The sequence below is a fragment of the Exophiala aquamarina genome (genome assembly GCF_000709125.1).
Source record: "Exophiala aquamarina CBS 119918 chromosome Unknown aczIA-supercont1.4, whole genome shotgun sequence".
In the NCBI taxonomy this organism is placed as follows: domain Eukaryota; kingdom Fungi; phylum Ascomycota; class Eurotiomycetes; order Chaetothyriales; family Herpotrichiellaceae; genus Exophiala; species Exophiala aquamarina.
Window position 1 is genome coordinate 2,235,999 of NW_013550584.1, and position 20,022 is coordinate 2,256,020.

Genomic DNA, 20,022 nt, shown 5'->3' on the forward strand with positions numbered 1-20,022 from the left:
CGTGTCCAGGACAGAGACTACAGACCTAGGTGCCTAGGTGTCTAGCAGTTAGGGCGTACTGCTTGAACTGCGTAGGAATGCATAAAACAGCTGCAGCGTGCCCACACGCCAGAGGTCAACATACCTGCGGACTACTCGTAAACTCCAGGCAATAAGGGTTCCCCACATCAGTCCGGGAGAGAGCGACGTGCCGTCTACAAGCCGCTAATATCACTCCGTCGGCCAAGCGGAATACCGGATCGCTTAGTACGGTTATATCCGTCCACTGTGGGTGGTATGAGGGACAGCTTGCAGCTGCTACACTTGCTCTGTCCCGGATCTCACCTTAACACGAGTCGCTTGACATAACGTGAGGTTGCAATATCTGTTTTTCAATCATCCCGTGTACCCAATATCAGCCGCGCCTTCTGGCCATGGATGCTTGCAGGCGGACCTGCGGAGTAATTCAGTGGCCTCGCGTGGGTTGCATATATCGATTGCCGAGCACAAAGTGTGAACATGCTTGTCCTTGCGATTTTGGAGGAGTGATCCTTCCAAGGTGTACACCATGACTGGTCCGCGGATTGCATGCACGCTCCGAGTTGCGGGGTTGGGAAGAGCAACACGAACCTGGAGAGAGAAGTACTCTTACCCAACGGCATTTGTCCAGAATAGGGAGGTGGTGTGCCAACATTAGGGACATGGCCACAGGAAAGCATACCAGGGCCTGCCATACTCTGGACCAGCCAGATTTTCGGTCAGTTTCATGTATGTATGTACATCTCGTCGCGAGACTGTAGACTAGGATGTACATGATTCGTTCTGTATCCCCCCCGGGAAATCGGGTTGAATCACATGTCAAGTTCGAATACCGTCAGATGCCTCCTCACTTTTAGTCTTCCCTCTCATTTCCAGAAGCTCCCTCGAGAGCGTTGACAAGCTCATCTCCGAGCAGATACGCAATATATCCTGGGAAAATGATCCAAAGACCGTTGGGAAGGATCCACAACCAGAACAGATCCCATGCTGCGTTATGCCCAATACTTGCAAAGCCAGAAAAGTATTCATTGGCCCCTGCCAAGGAGTCAGTATCATGAACCTCCTCGGGAGCGAGCCGGGGACAACTTCGAGGGATAGTCAACACTTACAATATAGGACGGTCTTACTGATAGTCATGACGGTCGCAGAAAAGAGCACAAGCACAGCCGTCGCAATTCCAGGTCCAGACACGGTTTTCTGCCGGTTTCCCAAGAATAGTGTCTCGATGTCGCGGAAGGCATACAAGTCCTTGGCAGAGGACCGCCAGATGACGACCAGATAATAGATGTACATGACTGTCTCAATGACGTTGAGTGATGCTTGGGCCGCTGTGAAGCCGCTGTGGCTATCCCAAGCCGGCCAGCCATAAACGTGATCAACCGTTCCGTACAAGGCATACAGCTTCCACACGGGTGAATGGTATTTCCCACCTGGCATAGAATGCGGCCGAAGAAAAATATAGCCAGTGTCCCACATGACCAACGGTAATGAGAAGGTCAACCAGATCATGAACATGGGAGGAATCGTGTGGATAAACCGTGTCGATCCTGCATCGCGCTTCGCGGCTGAAGGACGATTCGACCGCGATTTCTTGTTGGTGGCTTGAGACGAGACCGCCATTGAGTCGGATAAGGTCGGCGAGTTTGCCTTTGACGACGATCCTGAACTCCCACGGTTCGTTAACGGTGTAGCCGGTTCCGGAAAAGGGCGAGGGTGGTGTCTAGTTGAAACCATCTTTTTCGCTCGTCTTCCAAGTGATACCAGAAAGCAACCCTCAGCTGATGACTTGGCTGCACTTCTCTTGAAACAGAAATCCTTTTTGAGTGAAGCAGCCAGATTTTTCCACAAATCACGTATTATTTACACCAATGCTGCAATCGCCTAGATCACTGCGCCTATATTTCGGTTTGTGTAATAAAGAACTTCTACTCTTTCTAGACTGGCACGAGCGACCTCGGTGCACCTTGACTTTCGAGGCCTTGTATCTAGGAGGGAGTACACTGGCCAATTATGGGGAACCTTCCCTTCGGAAATTGCACCGAGAGGGATCGAGTCAAGTTGAATGAGAAAGCAAGAATAGCGGTAAGGGTATCAAAGGTATATCTTTGGGAGAGTCCGAATGAGATGGCGAGATCCAGGAGCCGCCAGTCTACCGAGTACAATTGGCGTTCAACGGGCGCGATGTGCGAAAGAGAAGGAGATCAAGGAAGTTCGCAAAGAAAAGGAGATCGTCCGGGTGTGGACGTGGACAGGCGAAACATGGAACTCCGTGGATATACCCCAGGAACCGTCTTGTCAGAATTGCCGTGTTCTTACGTGTAGCGTGATCTATCTAGCTAATCATGGTTAGTGCTGAACCAGTGCGGTACCTGATCTTGGAGCCTCCGAGGGAGCTGGTGCCCCGCGTCCAGACTCTGCGGCTGAGGGCACATGGGCAGTCTGGCAGAGACCGGCACGTGACTCTGCGTTGATGTCTGGGCTTGGCGAATGATAAGTCCTGACTGCTGAGGTCCAGAGAGGTGTATATCTTGTGCACCCTAGATTGAAATCAGGGGCACACAGCCTGTTTTCAATATCACGGATCGCCTCGCCAGCCCCTCATTGTCCGCCATCCCACAATTAACCGTCTGCGTTTGGGAACAGAAGCTCGACCGGCTCTGCCTCCTCCATCAAAGTTCAGTGGCCTGTCCTCAAGGATACGATACCGCATCATCCGACCTATCTCCATGTAGCTCTCCACGGCAACGCGAATGCCGGCTCGAGCATACGGAGGCAACTCCTCAATCGCATCTCGATTCTCAACGTACAGGGCGAACGCTATATCCAAGATCTTCTTTCGCAAATGCGTGGTCTCCTGTCGCACCCTGACTTCCGCTTCGATGGGAGACTTCGGTTCTGTGATCCATTCCGCTGGGATATAGCATCGGCCAGCTTCAGCATCAGTAGGCACATCTCGCACAATGTTGACGTATTGCAAGGCCCGCCCCATCCGCGCACCTGACTCAAGGCACCTCTGCTTCACCACTGCATTTGTATCACCGTCCGGATCATGGTAGAAAACCAGGTGGAGGCATAGTTCGCCGATGGTTGACGCGACACAGGTAGCATATCGTTGCAGATCCTCAAATGTTTGGATAGGTGGGTTGGATTTCGATTCTCTGTTCAAGAACTTTTGGTCCATGCGGAATCCATCTAGAAGAGAGTGAAATGGCGCAGAGGGCAGCTTGTCCACAGGAAGCTGAAGCAACACGGATTGTACTTCAGAAGGGAACGGATTCAAGGCCTCTTTGATACTTTTCGCGTCAGATTCGGGCGAATACATGACATCGAGGAATCTCGAAAAGTGCTTGACCCAGGTCTCAGCCTCTTCCTCTGACGTCACGTTGTCAATCAAATCGTCTGCTACCCTGCAGAATCCGTAGAGGAGAATGAGATCAATTCTCAGTCGCCCGACGAAGACCCCTGAGGCCAGGTAGAACGAACGACTCTTACGCGCTAGAACTGAAAGTGCCGTGTTCAGACCCTCGAGCCGTTCGACATCATACTTAGACGTGGAAAGAAACAATGCTTTGAGTAGCATGATTGGTGGTGGAGTTCCTGGGACGTGGGGAAATTGCACTGGAAAGACATCCAAAATTGCAACTGCGTTGTCATAAGCAGTGGCACCCCAGACAACGAGAACATTGGTGACGAGGAAGAAAATTGCTTCTTCCAGCTCAAGGTGTGGCCAGACATAAATACCTAGCTTTGTGCCTGGGGCGATACTCCAGGTGCCTCGGTGCAAAGCGAAAGTGTCGACAATCCACAGGTAGAGGGTGGTCACAACAACGGGAAACAACGTATGTGTCGTTGGCAAGGTAAGTAACAATTGATAGGCGAAAGTCCACAGCATGAGCATCACTGGAGCGGACCAGCTCAGAATAAGTATCATATAGGTGCCCTTTGAGTGTCCATTCCACAAGGAAGGAGGGAGTACGGAGCAAAGCAACAGTATGACTTGTCCAATCCGCTTGCGGAGCAGCAATTTATTTCCGACAGAATCTTTGGTGTCGGTTTCATTGTGCAGATGAGTGGCGGTCATGACCGATTTAGAGAGAAAAATCTGGATGCATGTCGTCTGAGAGATGTCAATAAAAGCGCGATCAGACATCCTGGTGCACCCACAATGTACGTCTGGACGACAATAAAGAACAGCTCTTCCACGGGGATACTGAAGAGTCTCGGACCTATGATGACCGTCGGTGGGTAGGCTGGTACCAGTCAGTCTTCGGTGTGGCCTTTTAATTGAACTCAAGTCGACTCACTCCAAATCCCTGTTCTGATCAAGTAAGAGTCCCTATATTGTCAGTGTCTCCGAAACGGCATTGGCTAGAGCTATGTCCAACTTACCATGGAATGGTGTAGGCGACCGCAATGAATTCCAGGAAGCAGATCTTGTAGACATCTCTCCGCGTGAAAAGAGGCCCAAGAAGAATGCTAAGAATAACTGCTATGGGGATTGTGAAAATGATATGGCTGTCCATGACAGCTTAGATTAGCGTTTACGATTACCGACTACCGTGCTGATCAGGGACATGGACGTACACAAAAGCATATTCGTACATGGAGGGCGGATTTTGCTGGAGTGAGGTCCAGGTGCCAACTGTACAGTAAATCGGATCAACACTGAGGTCAAGGACAGTGGCTTCCGGTATCATCCATACTTGGTAGCAATATCGTATTTGACAGTTTTGAGGACAGAAACAATTAGGATTTTGGGAATGTCAGTCTCGGGCAGTTGGTGGAGTTTTCACGCTTGCAGCTTGGTCACAGCTGCTTCCGCAAAATCAGCGGTAAGCAATTGGGTAACGCAATACAGTGAAGCAGAGTGCAGCTGCCAGCAGCACATCCCAAACCTTCTAGGGACGCCATTCGGTCAAAGAAAAAGTTGGGACGCATGGCATGGGCGAGAAAGATTGCCTACATCATGACGCGCTCTATCCAGTTTAGAGGCCTGGCAAGTATAAACAAGCTCGCTGAGGAACCATTTTTAACGACCGCTAGTGGCAGGGCTCTTGCTCGGCGTATCGATTGAGGCAGGATAGCCGAGGCTAGGGTGCCTCTAGCGTCGGTATACCTTCCTCGTATAATTTCCAGTGACGACATCCGAGGCCCAAGTCTGTAGAGGTGGGGGTTTTGATGCTACTGCTGCACCTCCTCCCCAATTTCATGCAAGTTCATCGCTCACCCGACGCTATCAATCCTTGTTCATGCATTGGTTCTCTCGTCATTCCTCCTTTCATGTGCTCTTTGTCCTCCGTAGCGACTTCTCCGCTTCCGCCTGGCCTCTGAGCACCACGCACTATACCTGCCATGTCCCATCATATACAACCACGTCGCCTGCTCTTTCTTACACGCATGGTTTGACATAAGAGCTCTGGCTGTTTACAGGGAGATCCTGTGGCGCTCTATTATGTATGGTTGGATTCTTTCTGTCCTTGTTCCGATTGAAACCTCATCACACCACCGTCACATCTTTTCTAAAGCATCCTTACTTCTCCCTCCGACCCTCACCTAGACCAGCGACGCACGGCTTTACGACAATCCCGAGCATATGCCTGCGGAGGCCTGTTCGTGAAGGGACTGGCACGTTCACCACCCTCCGAACTTGGCACAACAGTATCGCTTTTATGCTCAAACCCAAGGCCTTTCGAGCAAGATCAAATGCATCCCAGCAGCCTCTCTCTCCGCTCTCTTCCACAATGGCGTCGGTCCCAAATCCAAGAAAGCGACAGAAGAGCCATCCACATCCATATCTGAGTGGGAATTTTGCTCCGATCCAGCAAGTTCAACCTCTTACCCCTTGTCAGTTTTCGGGAACAATACCAGAAGAGCTATGGGGAGGTGAATATGTCCGAAATGGAGGCAATCCTGTGTCCAACGAGGATCTTGGGAGAGACGCCCATTGGTTTGATGGCGACGGCATGCTCAGTGGAGTATCCTTCACCCGGACACATGGTGGTGTGCAGCCAGAGTTTGTCAATCAATACATTTTGACCGACGTCTACCTCTCTTCCATTACTTCGAGGCACCTGCGAACCCCGATTTTACCTAGTATCGCCACTCTGGTGAACCCACTTGCGTCCTTTTTCAAGATCTTCATCGTCGTTTTTCGCACCATATTACTCGTCATCCTATCACGCCTCCCTGGATCTCTCCAAGCACTGGAGAGGATCAGCGTGGCGAATACTGGGATTCTTTTCCACGATGGCAGGGCACTTGCTACTTGTGAGTCGGGCCCGCCAATGCGCGTCTCACTTCCAGGGCTGGAAACTATTGGCTGGTACAATGGGAAAAGGGCAGAGGGAGAATATGGTGGAGAGCATGGTTCTGGTTTTGGAGGCGACGGACTGACTGGGTTCATGAAAGAATGGACTACAGCCCATCCACGTGTTGACTTGAGGTCAGGAGAGATGATTCTCTTCCACTCTACGTTTATTCCCCCGTACATCCATTACTCGATTATTCCTGCCACACGCTCGCCCACTAGTCCGCCAACGCCTTTCGAGACACCGACAAGACTTCTGAATGCCCCCATACTCGGGATTTCATCGGCGAAAATGATGCACGACTTTGGTGTCTCCTCCAATCATACCGTCATTATGGATCTGCCTCTCTCCTTGGACCCATTAAACTTGATGAAGAATAGGCCCACAGTTTCTTACAATCCTTCCGTCAAGTCCAGGTTTGGAGTTTTCCCCAGACATCAGCCAGACCTTGTTCGTTGGTTTACGACCGATCCTTGTTGTATCTTTCACACAGCAAATACGTGGGATGATCAAGCCATGGACGGGTTAACCGGCCAACTGACAACACTGGCGGTCAACATGTTGACTTGTCGGCTCACATCCGCATCGTTGGTATTCTCTGCCGGGGATATAGCTGCTCCACAACCTACCATCATGGAGGCTGGCCGGGAAGAAGAACAATGCCGACTCTACTATTATCAGTTCTCCCTCGCTGACGCCCACCGCAATGAGATCAATTATCAATTCGGGCTGAGCGCTGTTCCGTTTGAATTCCCCAGTACACGAGAAGACAAAGCGATGGGAAAATCCAAGTTTATCTACGGTTGCTCAACATCGGAAGGCTCATTCGGTGCTGCACTCGGCCGGGCCGTGAAGATCGATTGCCTGGCCAAGATTGACGCAGAGACTTTGATCAATCGGGGCATGAAGGATCCTAGTTTGTGTCCTGTAACGGGGTGTGTAGACACAAGGTCCGTACGTGAGGTGCTCGAGTCAAACAGCGACGACGACCCTATCATGATTTTCCAATTGCCTCCAGGCTGGTTTGCCCAGGAGCCACGCTTTGTTCCTCGCAAAGATGCTCAACGGGAAGATGATGGTTGGTTGCTGACCTATGTGTTCGATGAATCTCAGCTCGATTCTTCTGGAGAATGTCTACCCAATGCGAAGAGTGAGCTGTGGATCATTGATGCAAGGGACATGAAAACTATCGTCGGTAGAGTGGAATTGACTCAGAGAGTGTCTTACGGCCTGCATGGGGTATTTTTCAGTGAGCACCAGGTCATGTCCCAGCGGTCAGTGGAAACCATTCGTGCTTTGAAACATCCTGAGGAGCAAATTACCCGCAGTTTATGGGCAAGTGTAAGGGATCGAGTTGAGCGTGTGGTGGGCTGATGAATTGTATACTAATCCAACGCATTGGTAACGGTGTTGAGAGACTTGAGATACCCCATGAGCGACCACGACAGTTATTAGACATGCATGACTAATCCAGAGAACTCGAGAGACGATGTTGATGCAATGAACCAGGAAGGCGGAGCAAACAATCTCGTACCATCATGCTGACGATGAGCAATGAGTGATTCAATATTGCCTCTTTGGGCCACCGTTTTAACTTGGCTGACGATGTAGCTTCTCATATGTGACTCGTGTTAAGCCGGCATATTTCCTCTATGTTAATCATGAGGGTGCCACCCAAGCCTGGCCGAATCTGGAGGGTGATAATGTGACCCGAGCCATCGATCTAAAATGGCATATGATGGCGTCTCATAGCTGACACACTAAAAAGAAAGGTCAATGCGTGATCATATTCCCACGGACGATGGTTCAAAACCTACCAGGCCCCTCCTTTCACTTCCATCTGCGGGGTACATCTCACGAAAATGAGCCGTGACGGAGATCTCGACCCTATTTACAGGTAAGTCCTTGGAAGCAGAGTCCAACACATGTACTCTCCCATCCAAGATCGCCTCTGGAATATCATCCGGATCCAACCCTTCCGTGTGTCCATTCACGAGCATCTCCGCAACGAGCAAGTTGAACGCCAACTCATTGTGGAAGGCCATCTTGATGATCAGCAGCAGCTCGTCGTCGCGCCTCCCGTCATAGAACTCTTCCAGGCGCGTCTTTAAACGACCGAGAATCTCAGGCCAGAAGTAAATCACCTCGACGGACTCAAGTGCGGGAAACACCTTGAGGAACTTTCCCCTACGCACATACTCCGACCGGGGATGTCGGGATGGCGCCAGCATCATTTGCATGCTTTTAACGATGCGTCCATGCCGTCCGAGCCCGGATTCCTCACTGATGTTGCCATTGCCGCTGCTGCTGCCACTGGAATCCTCACTGGTTCCTCGAGTCGAGGAGACGTAGCCTGGATAGATGGTGAAGTGCCGCAACGAGATGCGCAGCCAGTCCGGGAGTTGGCTGGTGCAGTAGGAATTGCCGTAGAAGTCAGTGAGAGAGCAGTAAAATCGGGCTTTCTCAATGATCATGGGTTGGATCTCCGAACGAAGCTGTTGATTCACCACGAGCAGGTTGGCAGTAGGGAAGACATAGGCGCCCTGGGATATGAGGGTCCTCTCTGCAAGATGCTGGTAGAAGTGGCAGCGGTCCAAAGGCGATATAATATACTGATTGGATCCTGAGAGCAGGTGGTCGTAGATCTGGCATCTCAACTCAATGGGAATGGTGAGCAGGGATGGTGGTGACGTGGCGGAGCGGACATGTCTTGATGTTAGTAATAGCTACTCGACATGTAGACCGAGTCAACGTGTAATACGGACTCTACTTTGCATATGGATTGACACCCTAGGTATTGCAGTTATCTCTGTGGGACAATCAGACGGTCGTTTTTCAACATGGCCAGAGAGGTCCAGACAAGGCTGCCGCGAAACGGACCAATGACGTCGGAGAAGGGCCAAGCGCACTTGAGGCTCCTCGATCCCTGAGTTTTCTCAAATTATTGTTTCTGCTGGCATTGAGGCATTCCATCGCCTTCTTGATAGGCTACATCGCCGCCCACTTCAGCAGTTAAATCACAACACGTGGCAACGTCAGGACGGTTCATTCGAGAGCACACCGCCGCCAACCTTTTGCTGATCAAGTCAGTACACGGTCTACGGCGGCGTCGCCCTACCAATAGACCGGCCCATTGATTCCATTGTTCCAAAGTCTTTATGTTGTTGAGTTCATGAAGGAATCCATTGTTTGCAAGAACCATTCGACCAACCGCGCTACAAACAACATGGGCCGTGGGAATCCATCAGAGGGAGAATAAATATGCTCTTTGAGCTCGGCCGGTCTGGCTCTTCTCGACTCCATACCCAACCCGACGTCTTGACTAACGCATTCCAATATCTTCCCATCGGTCAAAAGAGGCAATCTCACATCTGAGATTTCAAAAGCCGGGGAGACAGGACGACGCTCGTCAAGATGTCATCACCATTCAAGAATGCGGTCCTCAGACAAATCATCCTGGACAATCTGCCGCTGATCATGCTAGTCTGCCAGGTAGTCACTTACTTGCTTGCCTTCGGGATTCCATTGTTCTACTACTCTTCCAATGGGATCCAGATCGATGGACCGGACAATTGAGAGGTGAGTTTCATGCATCGATGAACCGCTACTAACCGTAATGTGACACAGGGGTGTCGTCCTTGCTGCTGTGACTTGTGCATGCTCCTTCGATTTTGAATAAGCAGGCATGACGCCCTGCAGGTACCTGAAAGTTTAGTATCAGCTCACAAAATGTGAATCATAAAGCAACAAGCAACCAGACTTTCTTTTAGCACGACTGAGCTACCAGCTCAAAGCTGTTCTCCCCATATTTCACCCTCAGAGAGAGGAGCAACACCGTAGCACTTCCGGGCCCTTCAAGCCGGTTCGTTGCGGATTCACCATTGACCTTCAAACGCCTCGACACTTCCCCGTCTGGCGATCGGTAAGGCGCATGAGTTACACATAAGATCATTCTCGAAAGACCGGAAAAAGGTCTTAATCAACCATAGCCTCATGGTAAGGACCACGAGATGACAGATCATCAAGGCCCCAAGGACCGGCTTTGAGACCTGTGCATTGTGAGACATATCCCTTGTTGGGATCTCACCGACATTGTCTACTTTGAAGCTCATCCTTCATGCTGGATGATTGTCTTCGTTCGTTATTGCCTAGGAGCCTTTGTTGTACCTGATGACCATACCGAATAGATAGCCAGCGAGAAATATTGCGGGTGGTCGATGGCTCATAACTAGCTGTGCAGGTCTCGTCGACCCCTCCTGCTGAATTCCGGACCTCACATCGCCAACATGTATTCTCCCAGCGCTGAAGACCTCGACAAGGTATTTGGATCCTTTTCCTTCCCAACCACCGACTCAAACTCGAGATCCCATTTCGTCAGTTGGGAATTCCGGGGACTATGGGGATGCACTATGGCTTCTCTGACCCGCATCGTGGACATCTACTACTGTAATCTGATGTTCATCGGCGCCTTCTACTATGCTGCAGGCCGTTACGAAACTCGACCACAATTTTTGAAGAGAACTCCCCGTCTTTCGACCCTGAGGAGTTATGCCAGATCACTGTTGTTCTACTTTTCCCTTGCGTGAGTATCTGCTCGGGCCTTATTCGGTGACATAGTCTGGCTATGCCACAGGAGCAAAGAGGGCCCGACAACTTGCTATGTGTTGTTGAATCTGTTCCTCCCCAATCCACTCTTCGACATTCTTGAAGCTGCCAGTGTAATCCGGGGAGACAACATCTGCGTGTTCCCTTGAGTCACTCGTGTAATGACGAGGAGCACTGACATCAACAGGCACAGCGGATACCAAATGCCCTCCTAACCAACCTTTTGTAGTAGCTTTGTTCTGTCATCTTAACTCACCCACATTATGTATTGCCCTCTTCGGAACGTACCAACACTGCAGGCGATAAATGGGGATTATATTCGAACCGAGAGCAAGCATTGCAACTTGCATGCATTGACTACATACATAGCATCCTCACAATTGAATTATGGATGCCGGCTAATATGCAGAGAGTTTGAAAAAGCTCCATGCCACCATTCAAAATAAACATTCTGAAATCGCCGGCAAGGCTGAGTTCCCACATTTCCAGGCCATCATCTCCACCACAGTTCATTGCTTTTCCCTCTTCCCTCTTCCCTCTTCCCTCCAGGCCCCTTGCCCCTCGCTCTGCTAGTGACCCTCTTTATCTCTGCGCCCAAGGAGGAGCGCAAAAACCACGAGCCAACAGAAAGCCAATCAACCTCGGTAATAACTAGGAGACATGAAACAGCTTGAACAATGATGGCGGCGCGTTCCGGCTACTTGGGTAAACAAGATCCTGGGCAGGCCGCGGATGAGCAGGGTATATCTCGCGTTGAGGCTCCGTAACAAGGCGACTGAGGTATGTACGAGGAAGAGAACAAGGGCGAAAAACGTAATCTTCTGCACGAGCGAGAAGATCCTCGAGGCGAACAGCTATACATAGGTGCCCTCACTTCGCGGTTAGTCATGATGAAGCCGTTCAGCCCCCAACGAGCAAAAGCTAGATACTCGGACGAAACAGACCCGGTCAAGAACCAGCCCATTCCCGCCCCCAAAGGCGATCGCGACAACGCAACGCACGGGTCCAACTACTATTTCTCTCCGTATAGTAGTAGTACTGTACGAGTACGAGCACGCGGAGGACTCGTAGACATCTAGTGCCTTGCACGGCCTGTGGAAACCTGCCGAGCCACGCGTGTCGTACCCATCCCTACTCCGGCATACGAGGGACGGACGTACATACCAACGTCCGTCATACCTGCACTGCTGCATGGCACTCCAAATAGGCGAAACTCAATGTGCAGGCAGTGGCATACTAGATACTAAGACGTCCAATGTACTTGTTATTATCGCTTACGTGAGGTTGTACTAGTGAATACAGTGATTAGTTAGCCGCTTCTTCTGTCGCTTCTAGGAATTCTGACCGCACTGTACTCGTACGGAGGATCAGGTAGGGGTTAGCTCTCGAAGGAGGTCGGAAGGAGTAACATAAGCCAAGCCATGCAAATCTTCCAAGAGGAAATACTGTTAGAGCTCCGTGACAATCTAGAAGAGTAGTGTGCACTTTAGAGTCCCACTCGATTCGTCCACAGTCTTTCATGAATTAATGTTATTGATTGATCGTCAGCATAGTAAAGAACCCGATTTGATCATACAACATTCTTTTCGTCTGGCTTGATCCGACCGTCTGACTGACTTGGTATGACTGAGTCTGCTGACTATATTGAGTTGTGTCGACTTGAAAAGGAAAAAGAAAGTATTTCACGATTCCGTCTCCCATCTCTTCATCCTTTCGTCGGGTTCAATGACTGCTTCTCCAGGGGCTAATCAAGACCATCACCGACCTTTGAGACGTTCCTCCCCACAAACCCAAAAGATTCAACATAAAAGAGTTCATATAGAATTTATAGTGCCCTGCTAGTGCGCTCTTGCGCAGATGAAACCCTTCCAAATGCCTTTTCGAAACCAAAAACGCCGTTCCCGCTCATACCATGATGACATAGTGAAATGGGACATGTGACATAGATACAGGGGCGATGATCAGAGGTTGAGATTATATTAGTATATTTCTGAGGGTTGTCGTTTGTATGAAGCGTGGAGAAATCATTTATCGCGGTCCAGGGCCTTTGCTGGGACCGCCTGGAAATGGAGGGGGAGGGCCCATGGGAGTACCGTCAGGACCAAATCCTGGTTTGCCTCCGGGACCACCTGGGCCTTTCCCTGGAGGACCTCCAGGGCCTTTGCCTCCGGGACCACCGGGACCTCCGGGGCCTTTACCACCAGGACCTCCTGGACCCCCTGGGCCGCCTGGGGGACCCTTGGCGGCGAGAGAACTTCTCTTTCGGAGTTTCTCACCGAACATCCACAGGAGGATTGGTGTAGGAACACCGATCCCAATGGCAGCGATAGCCAGAACAGTGTTACCCCAACCAAATTCGAGAGACTCGTACATATAAGGGGCAAACAGAGGGAACCCAAAACCAGCGAGAGAGCGCAGAACAGTGACGGCGGCCACAGCAGAAGCGGCCATACGGCCGTAAGTATCGACTAGGTAGCTGGTGACACATTGAAAGGCGGCGATGGTACCAATACCGAAGATGAAGGAACCGATGTTGGGGACGATCCAGTGGGTCTTGGCTTGAGCAGCCCATCCGTAGGTCAAAAGGCCAATGGGGACCAAAAAGGAGAAAGGGATGACCAGAGGCATACGGTACTCAGGCTTTCCCTGACCACGAGGATCCTTCTTCTTGAGTTTTTGGTAGATCTTGTCACTGGATTTTCCACAGACAGGGGCGCCAATGAAGAAGCCGAGACCGAGGGAAATGTAGTTGAGACCCGAGATACCAACACTTTGGCCGTAAACACCCTGGTAGAGCGAGGGAAAGGTTGATAGGGCGAGGTAGAGGACACCATAGGAGAAAGCCATGTAAAGTGCCATAACCTGGACGATTGGCTGGGTGAACAACATGCCAAATGCGCGGCCCATGGTTTTGACAACCTTCTTCCAGACAGGCTGGTCGACTTCGCCTTCTCCGTCGGCCCAGTAACGGGTATCACCGGTCTGCTTACGAATCATCTTGGCCTTCTTATGCAGAATATATGGTGCGTAAGTCTCGCTGAACTTCCAGAAACCGGAGATCAGGATGAAGACGGTGGTGATAGAGCAGGCATGGAACATCCATCGCCAGTCAGATTTCTCAGCCACCCAAGCACCGACAATGGGGCCAATGGCAGGGCCGAGTAGAGGACCCAAGGCATAGATACCCATGGCCTTGCCGCGTTCTTCAGGCTTGAACAAATCCCCCAGAACGCCACCTCCGATGGCGAGTGGAGCAGAACCACCTAGACCAGAGAGGAAGCGGAAAGCCATTAGTTGTTCTTTGGATTGAGCAAAGCCGCACGCAATGTTGAAGGCGAGAAATACTATATTGGATAGCTGAAGAATCAAGACACGACCATACAGCTCGGAAAGAGGACCCAAAAACATGGGGCCAACGGCGTAAGCCAAGACGAAGATAGAGAGGACGATCTGTCCTTGAATTCTGTCGGTAGGGGGGATATTGAAGTCTTCCATGATCTGAGGAATAGCAGGCGCGACCATGGACGACGCCAAGGGCGACAAGAAGGTGAAGGCTGCGGTCAGACCAGTAACAGCCCACTTTTTTTTCGAGGGCCAATTCTTGGGATTGAGTGGGTCATCCGGACCGTTGAATTTGACCTATCAGACGCGTTAGCAATTCGAGCATTCCCAAGCCATCGCGAGAAAAACACATACCTCGTACTGGTCGGAAGGTTTCTCTTTTGGAAGGAAGGGCGTGGGCGTAGCAGGCCCATTTTGACGTTCAAGATCAAACTTGGAAGGGTCTTTCCTGTCTGTGGAGGTTTGAGGCGGATTGGGCCCGTGGCCATGACCATGACCGTGGTCTTCTTCACAAGTACACCACGATTCGTGAGAATGTTTCGAGTGAGGACGCTCGAGGGGAGGGGTCATCATCTGGTTAAGTGGACGCTTCTCGTCTCGAGGATAGGAGTTGTACAGAGTGTTCATGGCCAAGGTCTCTTCAGATTGGGTGGGATAACGAGGGACAGACTGGTCATAGAGGGAGTCATTGTTGTTGAGGTAGCCTTCAGCGAGCAATCTCTGGTTTGCTACAAAGTCCTGGTTACGGTCGAGGTAATGGTCGTCACTCACGAGCCTGGAGTCTCGAGTGCGGAAGGATGGAGCATAGGAGGCCATGGAGTCAGGTCTGTTTTGCTGAGATCGCATGGAACCTTGGTCGTCATACTGGCCGACATGGTAGTCTGGGCCATCATCATAAAGAACAGCGAAGGTAATCTCACTGCTGGCGCGGTCGGAGCCAGGTGAGGGTTCGGCAGGTAAGGATCGGTGTCGGTAGGGCTCGGTGGAATTGAGTCGTCGTAGCGAGGGGAATCTGGAGTTCAGGGCTGGCTGTGAGAATGGACGCAGCATGCCATTGCTCCGGGAGTCGTCCTCCATGGTGGAAGACGCGGTGTGGACGAGGGCGATATTATGAGGGTACCCTGCGGTGGATGTGGTGATGGCTGGCAAAGGAGTCTGTGGACGCGAATGGGAGTCGTAACCACTTGCGACCTCCCAGCTGTCCCAGTTTGCAGGTGCCGCCAGAGCGTTCTGAAGAGGAAAGGATATAACGAGCGTGGATGGGTTGGCTGTAGGGGAAGGGGAGGGAAAAGGCTATTGCAACAAGAAAAGAGTTGGATGGGCAGGTGGATTAGATGAAGGAAAGAGACAGGGAGCACGGGGTGAGTCAAGGTAAAGAAAGAATGGGTGGGTGTGGTCAGCGAGGAGAAGAGGACGAGGGTGAAAGGGACTGCTTAAGCCCTGGGACACCAACAGGAAAGGAAGATCCGCAGTGCAGGATGACCGACGAGGATTAGGGATGAGGGAGGGATGAGGGATGCCAGTGGATGTGGATGTGGATGTGGATGGGGGTATGGGCAGGGCGAGGAGGAGCGACTGAGAGGGCAAAGCGAAGCCAAAACGCAGCTCTACTTTCGGGCTGTGGTAGTGGCCACTGGGCTGAGGCTGTGGATGGTGGATGTGGATTATGGATGTGGATGTGGATGTGGAGGACGGGCCTGGCACTTGCTGCCCATGAGGAATAGCTCGACACCCGCTAGCTCGAACCGCTTGTTGACTTAGGCTTCATTAGGCCCCGTGTCATGCTACGGCCTAGGTGGTAAGAAAGAGGGCTTTGCTCGTCATTGATTATTGTTATTCTTGTTCATCCGAGTCCCAGCCACGCGGTGCAGAGGCTCTGGCTGCATCACCGTTCTACGAGACGGAGAAACAGGAACCGGGACTCAAGACACTCCCGAGCCACGAGGGAGACGGAGTTTGATGGAGACAGAGGAGACCCGTGTGAGAGAGATGTCTAGTACCTGCGCACTGGTGGCAGTTCTGTACCGCGTATTCTGCAATATCGTATCTGGTTTGACTTTACTTGGATGACCGCGAGGTCTTCGTACCCAAACCCTAGGGCCACAGCGGTAAAAGCGCAGGCTCGGTCCCAAAATGACACAAGGCTGTTCAAAGGCAGCCAGGTATTGAAAATGGAGGTTTAATGCGCAGTAATTGGCACTAGCCCGTGTTAAGCCTTGATGGCGAGCACACGGCGTGGGAAGGTGCGGCGGTCGATATCGTCCCAGGGTGCCTAGGGTGCCCAGGGTGTCCATGGCGCCTGCTCCTTTGAATCGCATTGTTTCTAAAATCAGTCCGTAGCGTGTCTCGCTAGTGTCGCTGAGTGGGCCCTTGCTCACTCTCAGCCTGCGCCGCAATCTTGATCCCTGCCGATCGACAAGGGTGCTGATCCCACCTCCACGGACTTTGTCGTCCGACCACCGGGCTAACAGCGCCTCTCTTCAAGCCGCCATGCCCAGAATGGCATGGCAGTGGACACCCGGCCCAATCCCCATCCCTTTAATTAATCGTCCCCAAAAACAAGCTTGCCTGTTGACAGCATTGAGCGAGCATAACTCAGGTCTATGCTACCACCATTACAGTTGGACTCGTAGTGGCTCAAACGCACTCGTCGCCAGCCATGAGACCTTGCTTGGTCCGAGTTTCAATAACAAACAACAAAAATAAGATGCGGACCGATATCATACACATTGCACATTACTCGGGGCTATGGAGGACCGTACGAGTATGCAGGCAGAGAGGAGAATCGAGGGCGTCTAACTATACCCGCAAACTGCACACAGCATGTCGCACATGCCCATTGCACCTTCCCCCCGCTCCCCCTCGCCCTCGCCCTCCTCGTTGCTCTTGCTCGTTTGGTCACTTTTAATTTGCCGGGGGCTTGGCGCCCCTGATAATCCCCCAACCGAGTCAAGCACATCATCGGGAATGAGATTGTGCTTGACCTGTTTTCGCCTCTTGGTGTCTGACTTCGAATCTTAGCCTCACCCGCTACCGCCCTCGAATCGTTCATCTTGTTCGAGAAGCCGTGCAAATTTCGTCGCTACGAACGCACGACCGCACGAACGCGCAACCCCCTTAGAACTGTCCATCTCCGTCCACGCGCGGATCCCCACCAGGCGATTGCCATGCGGCTGAAAGGGTGCAGCCATACGAGCAGTAGAATCTGCTTGCTCTCGACCAAGTTGGGTTTTACTGAGTTCAGTTTGAAGCCACCCGCTGTGATATTGTCCCGAATCGTCCCCTCACTCACCTCATCATCCATAGGAATTCCACTGACGTGTCCCCCATATGCGACCACGTTGCTCTCGCTTGCTGGGCTGTATCACCTCCGGGGTGTCAATCCGTCCTTTTTGCTGCTACACCCCGGTCAGCTTGGGTGCATTTAAAGAAATGGCTCTGTCCGCCATAACCCGGAATACGCGAGCCATGGCCGACGCCGTGGTCGATGCCCTGCGAATCATCCACTTATCGACCGCCCGTTGAACGCACGATTCGTCAGCAACTTGGTTTCGCGCTTCTCCCAAAATGTACTTGGTGGATCTACAAGTAGATCTGTTCTTGTTCTTGTTCTATCCCTCGTTCCCCGTTTCCTGATCTCACCCTCGACGCTTTCGTGGTAGCACGAGCTCTATGTCTAATTGTGAATAATGTCCGTAGCTCGTGGCTTTGTGTACTCCTATGGCTCCTCATGCCACCTTACCACTTGAACACGCCATGTGGAACAATGTCAACTATAACCTCGCCGGCGGGCTTTTCCGGCGTGGGCACCAAAACGTGCAACATTGTGGGGAGCCCTTTTTGCTGCACCCACTCTGTATACGTATCTGATACACATGATAACGATTCTGATACCTGACCGCGCACTCCGTTCCTAACTGGCCAACTAGTCACTAGCTCATGTGCTTTTGCCCTGTCTCTCCCACTCAAACCACGCTTCGGCGCCTTGTCCTTTCCCTAGAAACTAAAATTGCCCATCGGGCGGAGAAGTCTGCCTTGTGGCGATGGGCCAAAGGTTCGGATCCCAGATACGTGGTACAAGTCCATCTTGCCTTCACACACTCCGCCAGAATAGAAGGAATGTCTACGAGTATGCATCATTCAACCGCCAGAAGGAGTTGCGGCCGCTGATCGGACAAATGTACGATGACGGTACTCCGGGGGAGCGATACGATGATCGTCTAAACCGTGGTCCACAGGCAACGGTCGATAACGAGGCCCTCGTCTTGACTCTTGAGTCCATCGACTTGAGAATGTACTCGCAATCGGGTAAGCAGGGATCCGATCCCAGCCCCCGTGGGTTGGCACCGCAGCCTGAGTCCGATCCGTTCTAAAAAAAGGACCACCACCCTTGACTTTTCCCCGCCAAACAAGAACAAGCCCCTGTCTGTCGCCGGCACCCGATCCACCCTGCCTTGCTTCAACAAGCTCGACCCAGTCCTCGTACTCCGTACGAGGTACCTCGAACATCGAGCTGACCCGACTTTGCAGCAGCATGCACCGCTTGCCTTCTAGCTATGACCCAGCTTATTGACCTGACGTAACAGCAGTAGGAGGGTCCAAAGTACGCAGCCCGTCCTGTCTCCTTACCACCACCAATCACGACTCACCAAGTCTCATCCTTCAATAGATCATGTCACGAGACAGATCGGTTGAGATCTTTTGGCGGCTACTGCGGAGGGATTATCTAGTTCCAAGCTCGCTTGCCAGCACAGCAAGATGTCGGTGCAACTATCAGCGGGCAGGATCCATAGGGCTGTCGAGTAACGCTTCCACATTCATCTCCTTACGGTATGCTATTATTCGTCCTGTCCCCCGGCAAGAGTCCGGTCTAGGATTACCCAAGCTGCAACAGAATCTGCACGATGCCTCTGCCCTCATCGTGCATCCAACCTCTCTGTCGAGCTTGGCTTTCCGAACTCTACTGCAGGTCTCCAGCTTGGGGGCTTCAAAAAGACGCCCAGCTTCCCAGGATCACTTCCGGCCTGCGCCAAAGCTGAAATGATTGAAGAGGTCATCACTCACAGGTTTCGACTAACCACCATTGGACTACAGCTGCCCCGGATCCACGCTCTTCCGTTGAGAGGCTGGTGAGATGGAGTATTGGCTGTAAGTTCAACATGGCGCGTTGGCCCGTGTCTTGTCATACGTATCACAAACCCACCCAGCAATGCTCGATTTCGAGACCCGGAATAGTAGTCCATGAAGCCTGAAGAAGAACAGAAGAAGCTTTCTATCTTCCCGCCATTGGCACGGCTGTGCAGTGACGCCAATGGCTTTGCAGCTGCCGTCATTGCCGTTAATGCCCTCAATGTTCCTGAATGCTTGAAGCTGGGAAGCTCTGCACACGTTTTCCATTCGTAACAGTATCCGCATTTGCTTCATGACTTCTTCCCTCTCCGAACTTTGTCGACAGTCGCCTCAAGAATCTGGTCCATTTGAGTTTGTGACTACTAATTGGCTAGAGCTAGTTCCGAAACGGCATTGTGGTCTGGCTGGTCACGGCCGTCATTGATGATGACATGCAGCATCATGCTTTCTCACGCTCTAACTACGGAGTACCCTCCATCAGCTGGTGAAGGCCCCAGATGTAGACTTCCACGCTAGCAGCGTACTTGTAGATATCGGGCAAGAGAGAAGAGGATTGCAACTTGGCTAGGAGCTGGTCCGAGGGAGTGCGAATGGCAGCGGTGCATTTGACCTGAACAGG

General features: G+C 51.7%; 4 protein-coding genes across 4 annotated transcripts; 1 reads left to right on the forward strand and 3 right to left on the reverse strand.

Annotated features, from left to right (window-relative positions):
• Positions 1-871: 871 nt before the first annotated feature.
• A1O9_05906 (uncharacterized protein) lies at positions 872-1,638 on the reverse strand (the record flags this gene model as incomplete). Its single annotated transcript, XM_013405119.1, has 2 exons — positions 872-1,053; positions 1,128-1,638. 2 exons carry the CDS (start codon positions 1,636-1,638, stop codon positions 872-874), a joined length of 693 nt encoding a protein of 230 aa, XP_013260573.1.
• A 955-nt stretch (positions 1,639-2,593) lies between these two features.
• Positions 2,594-4,541, reverse strand: A1O9_05907 (uncharacterized protein; the record flags this gene model as incomplete). The annotated part of the gene is made up of 4 exons (XM_013405120.1): positions 2,594-4,135; positions 4,183-4,268; positions 4,323-4,354; positions 4,408-4,541. The coding sequence occupies 4 exons, from the start codon at positions 4,539-4,541 to the stop codon at positions 2,594-2,596; spliced, it is 1,794 nt and encodes a 597-aa protein (XP_013260574.1).
• Positions 4,542-5,759: 1,218 nt separating this feature from the next.
• On the forward strand, positions 5,760-7,700 carry A1O9_05908 (uncharacterized protein; the record flags this gene model as incomplete). The annotated part of the gene is made up of 1 exon (XM_013405121.1): positions 5,760-7,700. The coding sequence occupies one exon, from the start codon at positions 5,760-5,762 to the stop codon at positions 7,698-7,700; it is 1,941 nt and encodes a 646-aa protein (XP_013260575.1).
• Positions 7,701-12,959: 5,259 nt separating this feature from the next.
• On the reverse strand, positions 12,960-15,350 carry A1O9_05909 (uncharacterized protein; the record flags this gene model as incomplete). The annotated part of the gene is made up of 2 exons (XM_013405122.1): positions 12,960-14,570; positions 14,628-15,350. 2 exons carry the CDS (start codon positions 15,348-15,350, stop codon positions 12,960-12,962), a joined length of 2,334 nt encoding a protein of 777 aa, XP_013260576.1.
• Between the last annotated feature and the right edge of the window lie 4,672 nt (positions 15,351-20,022).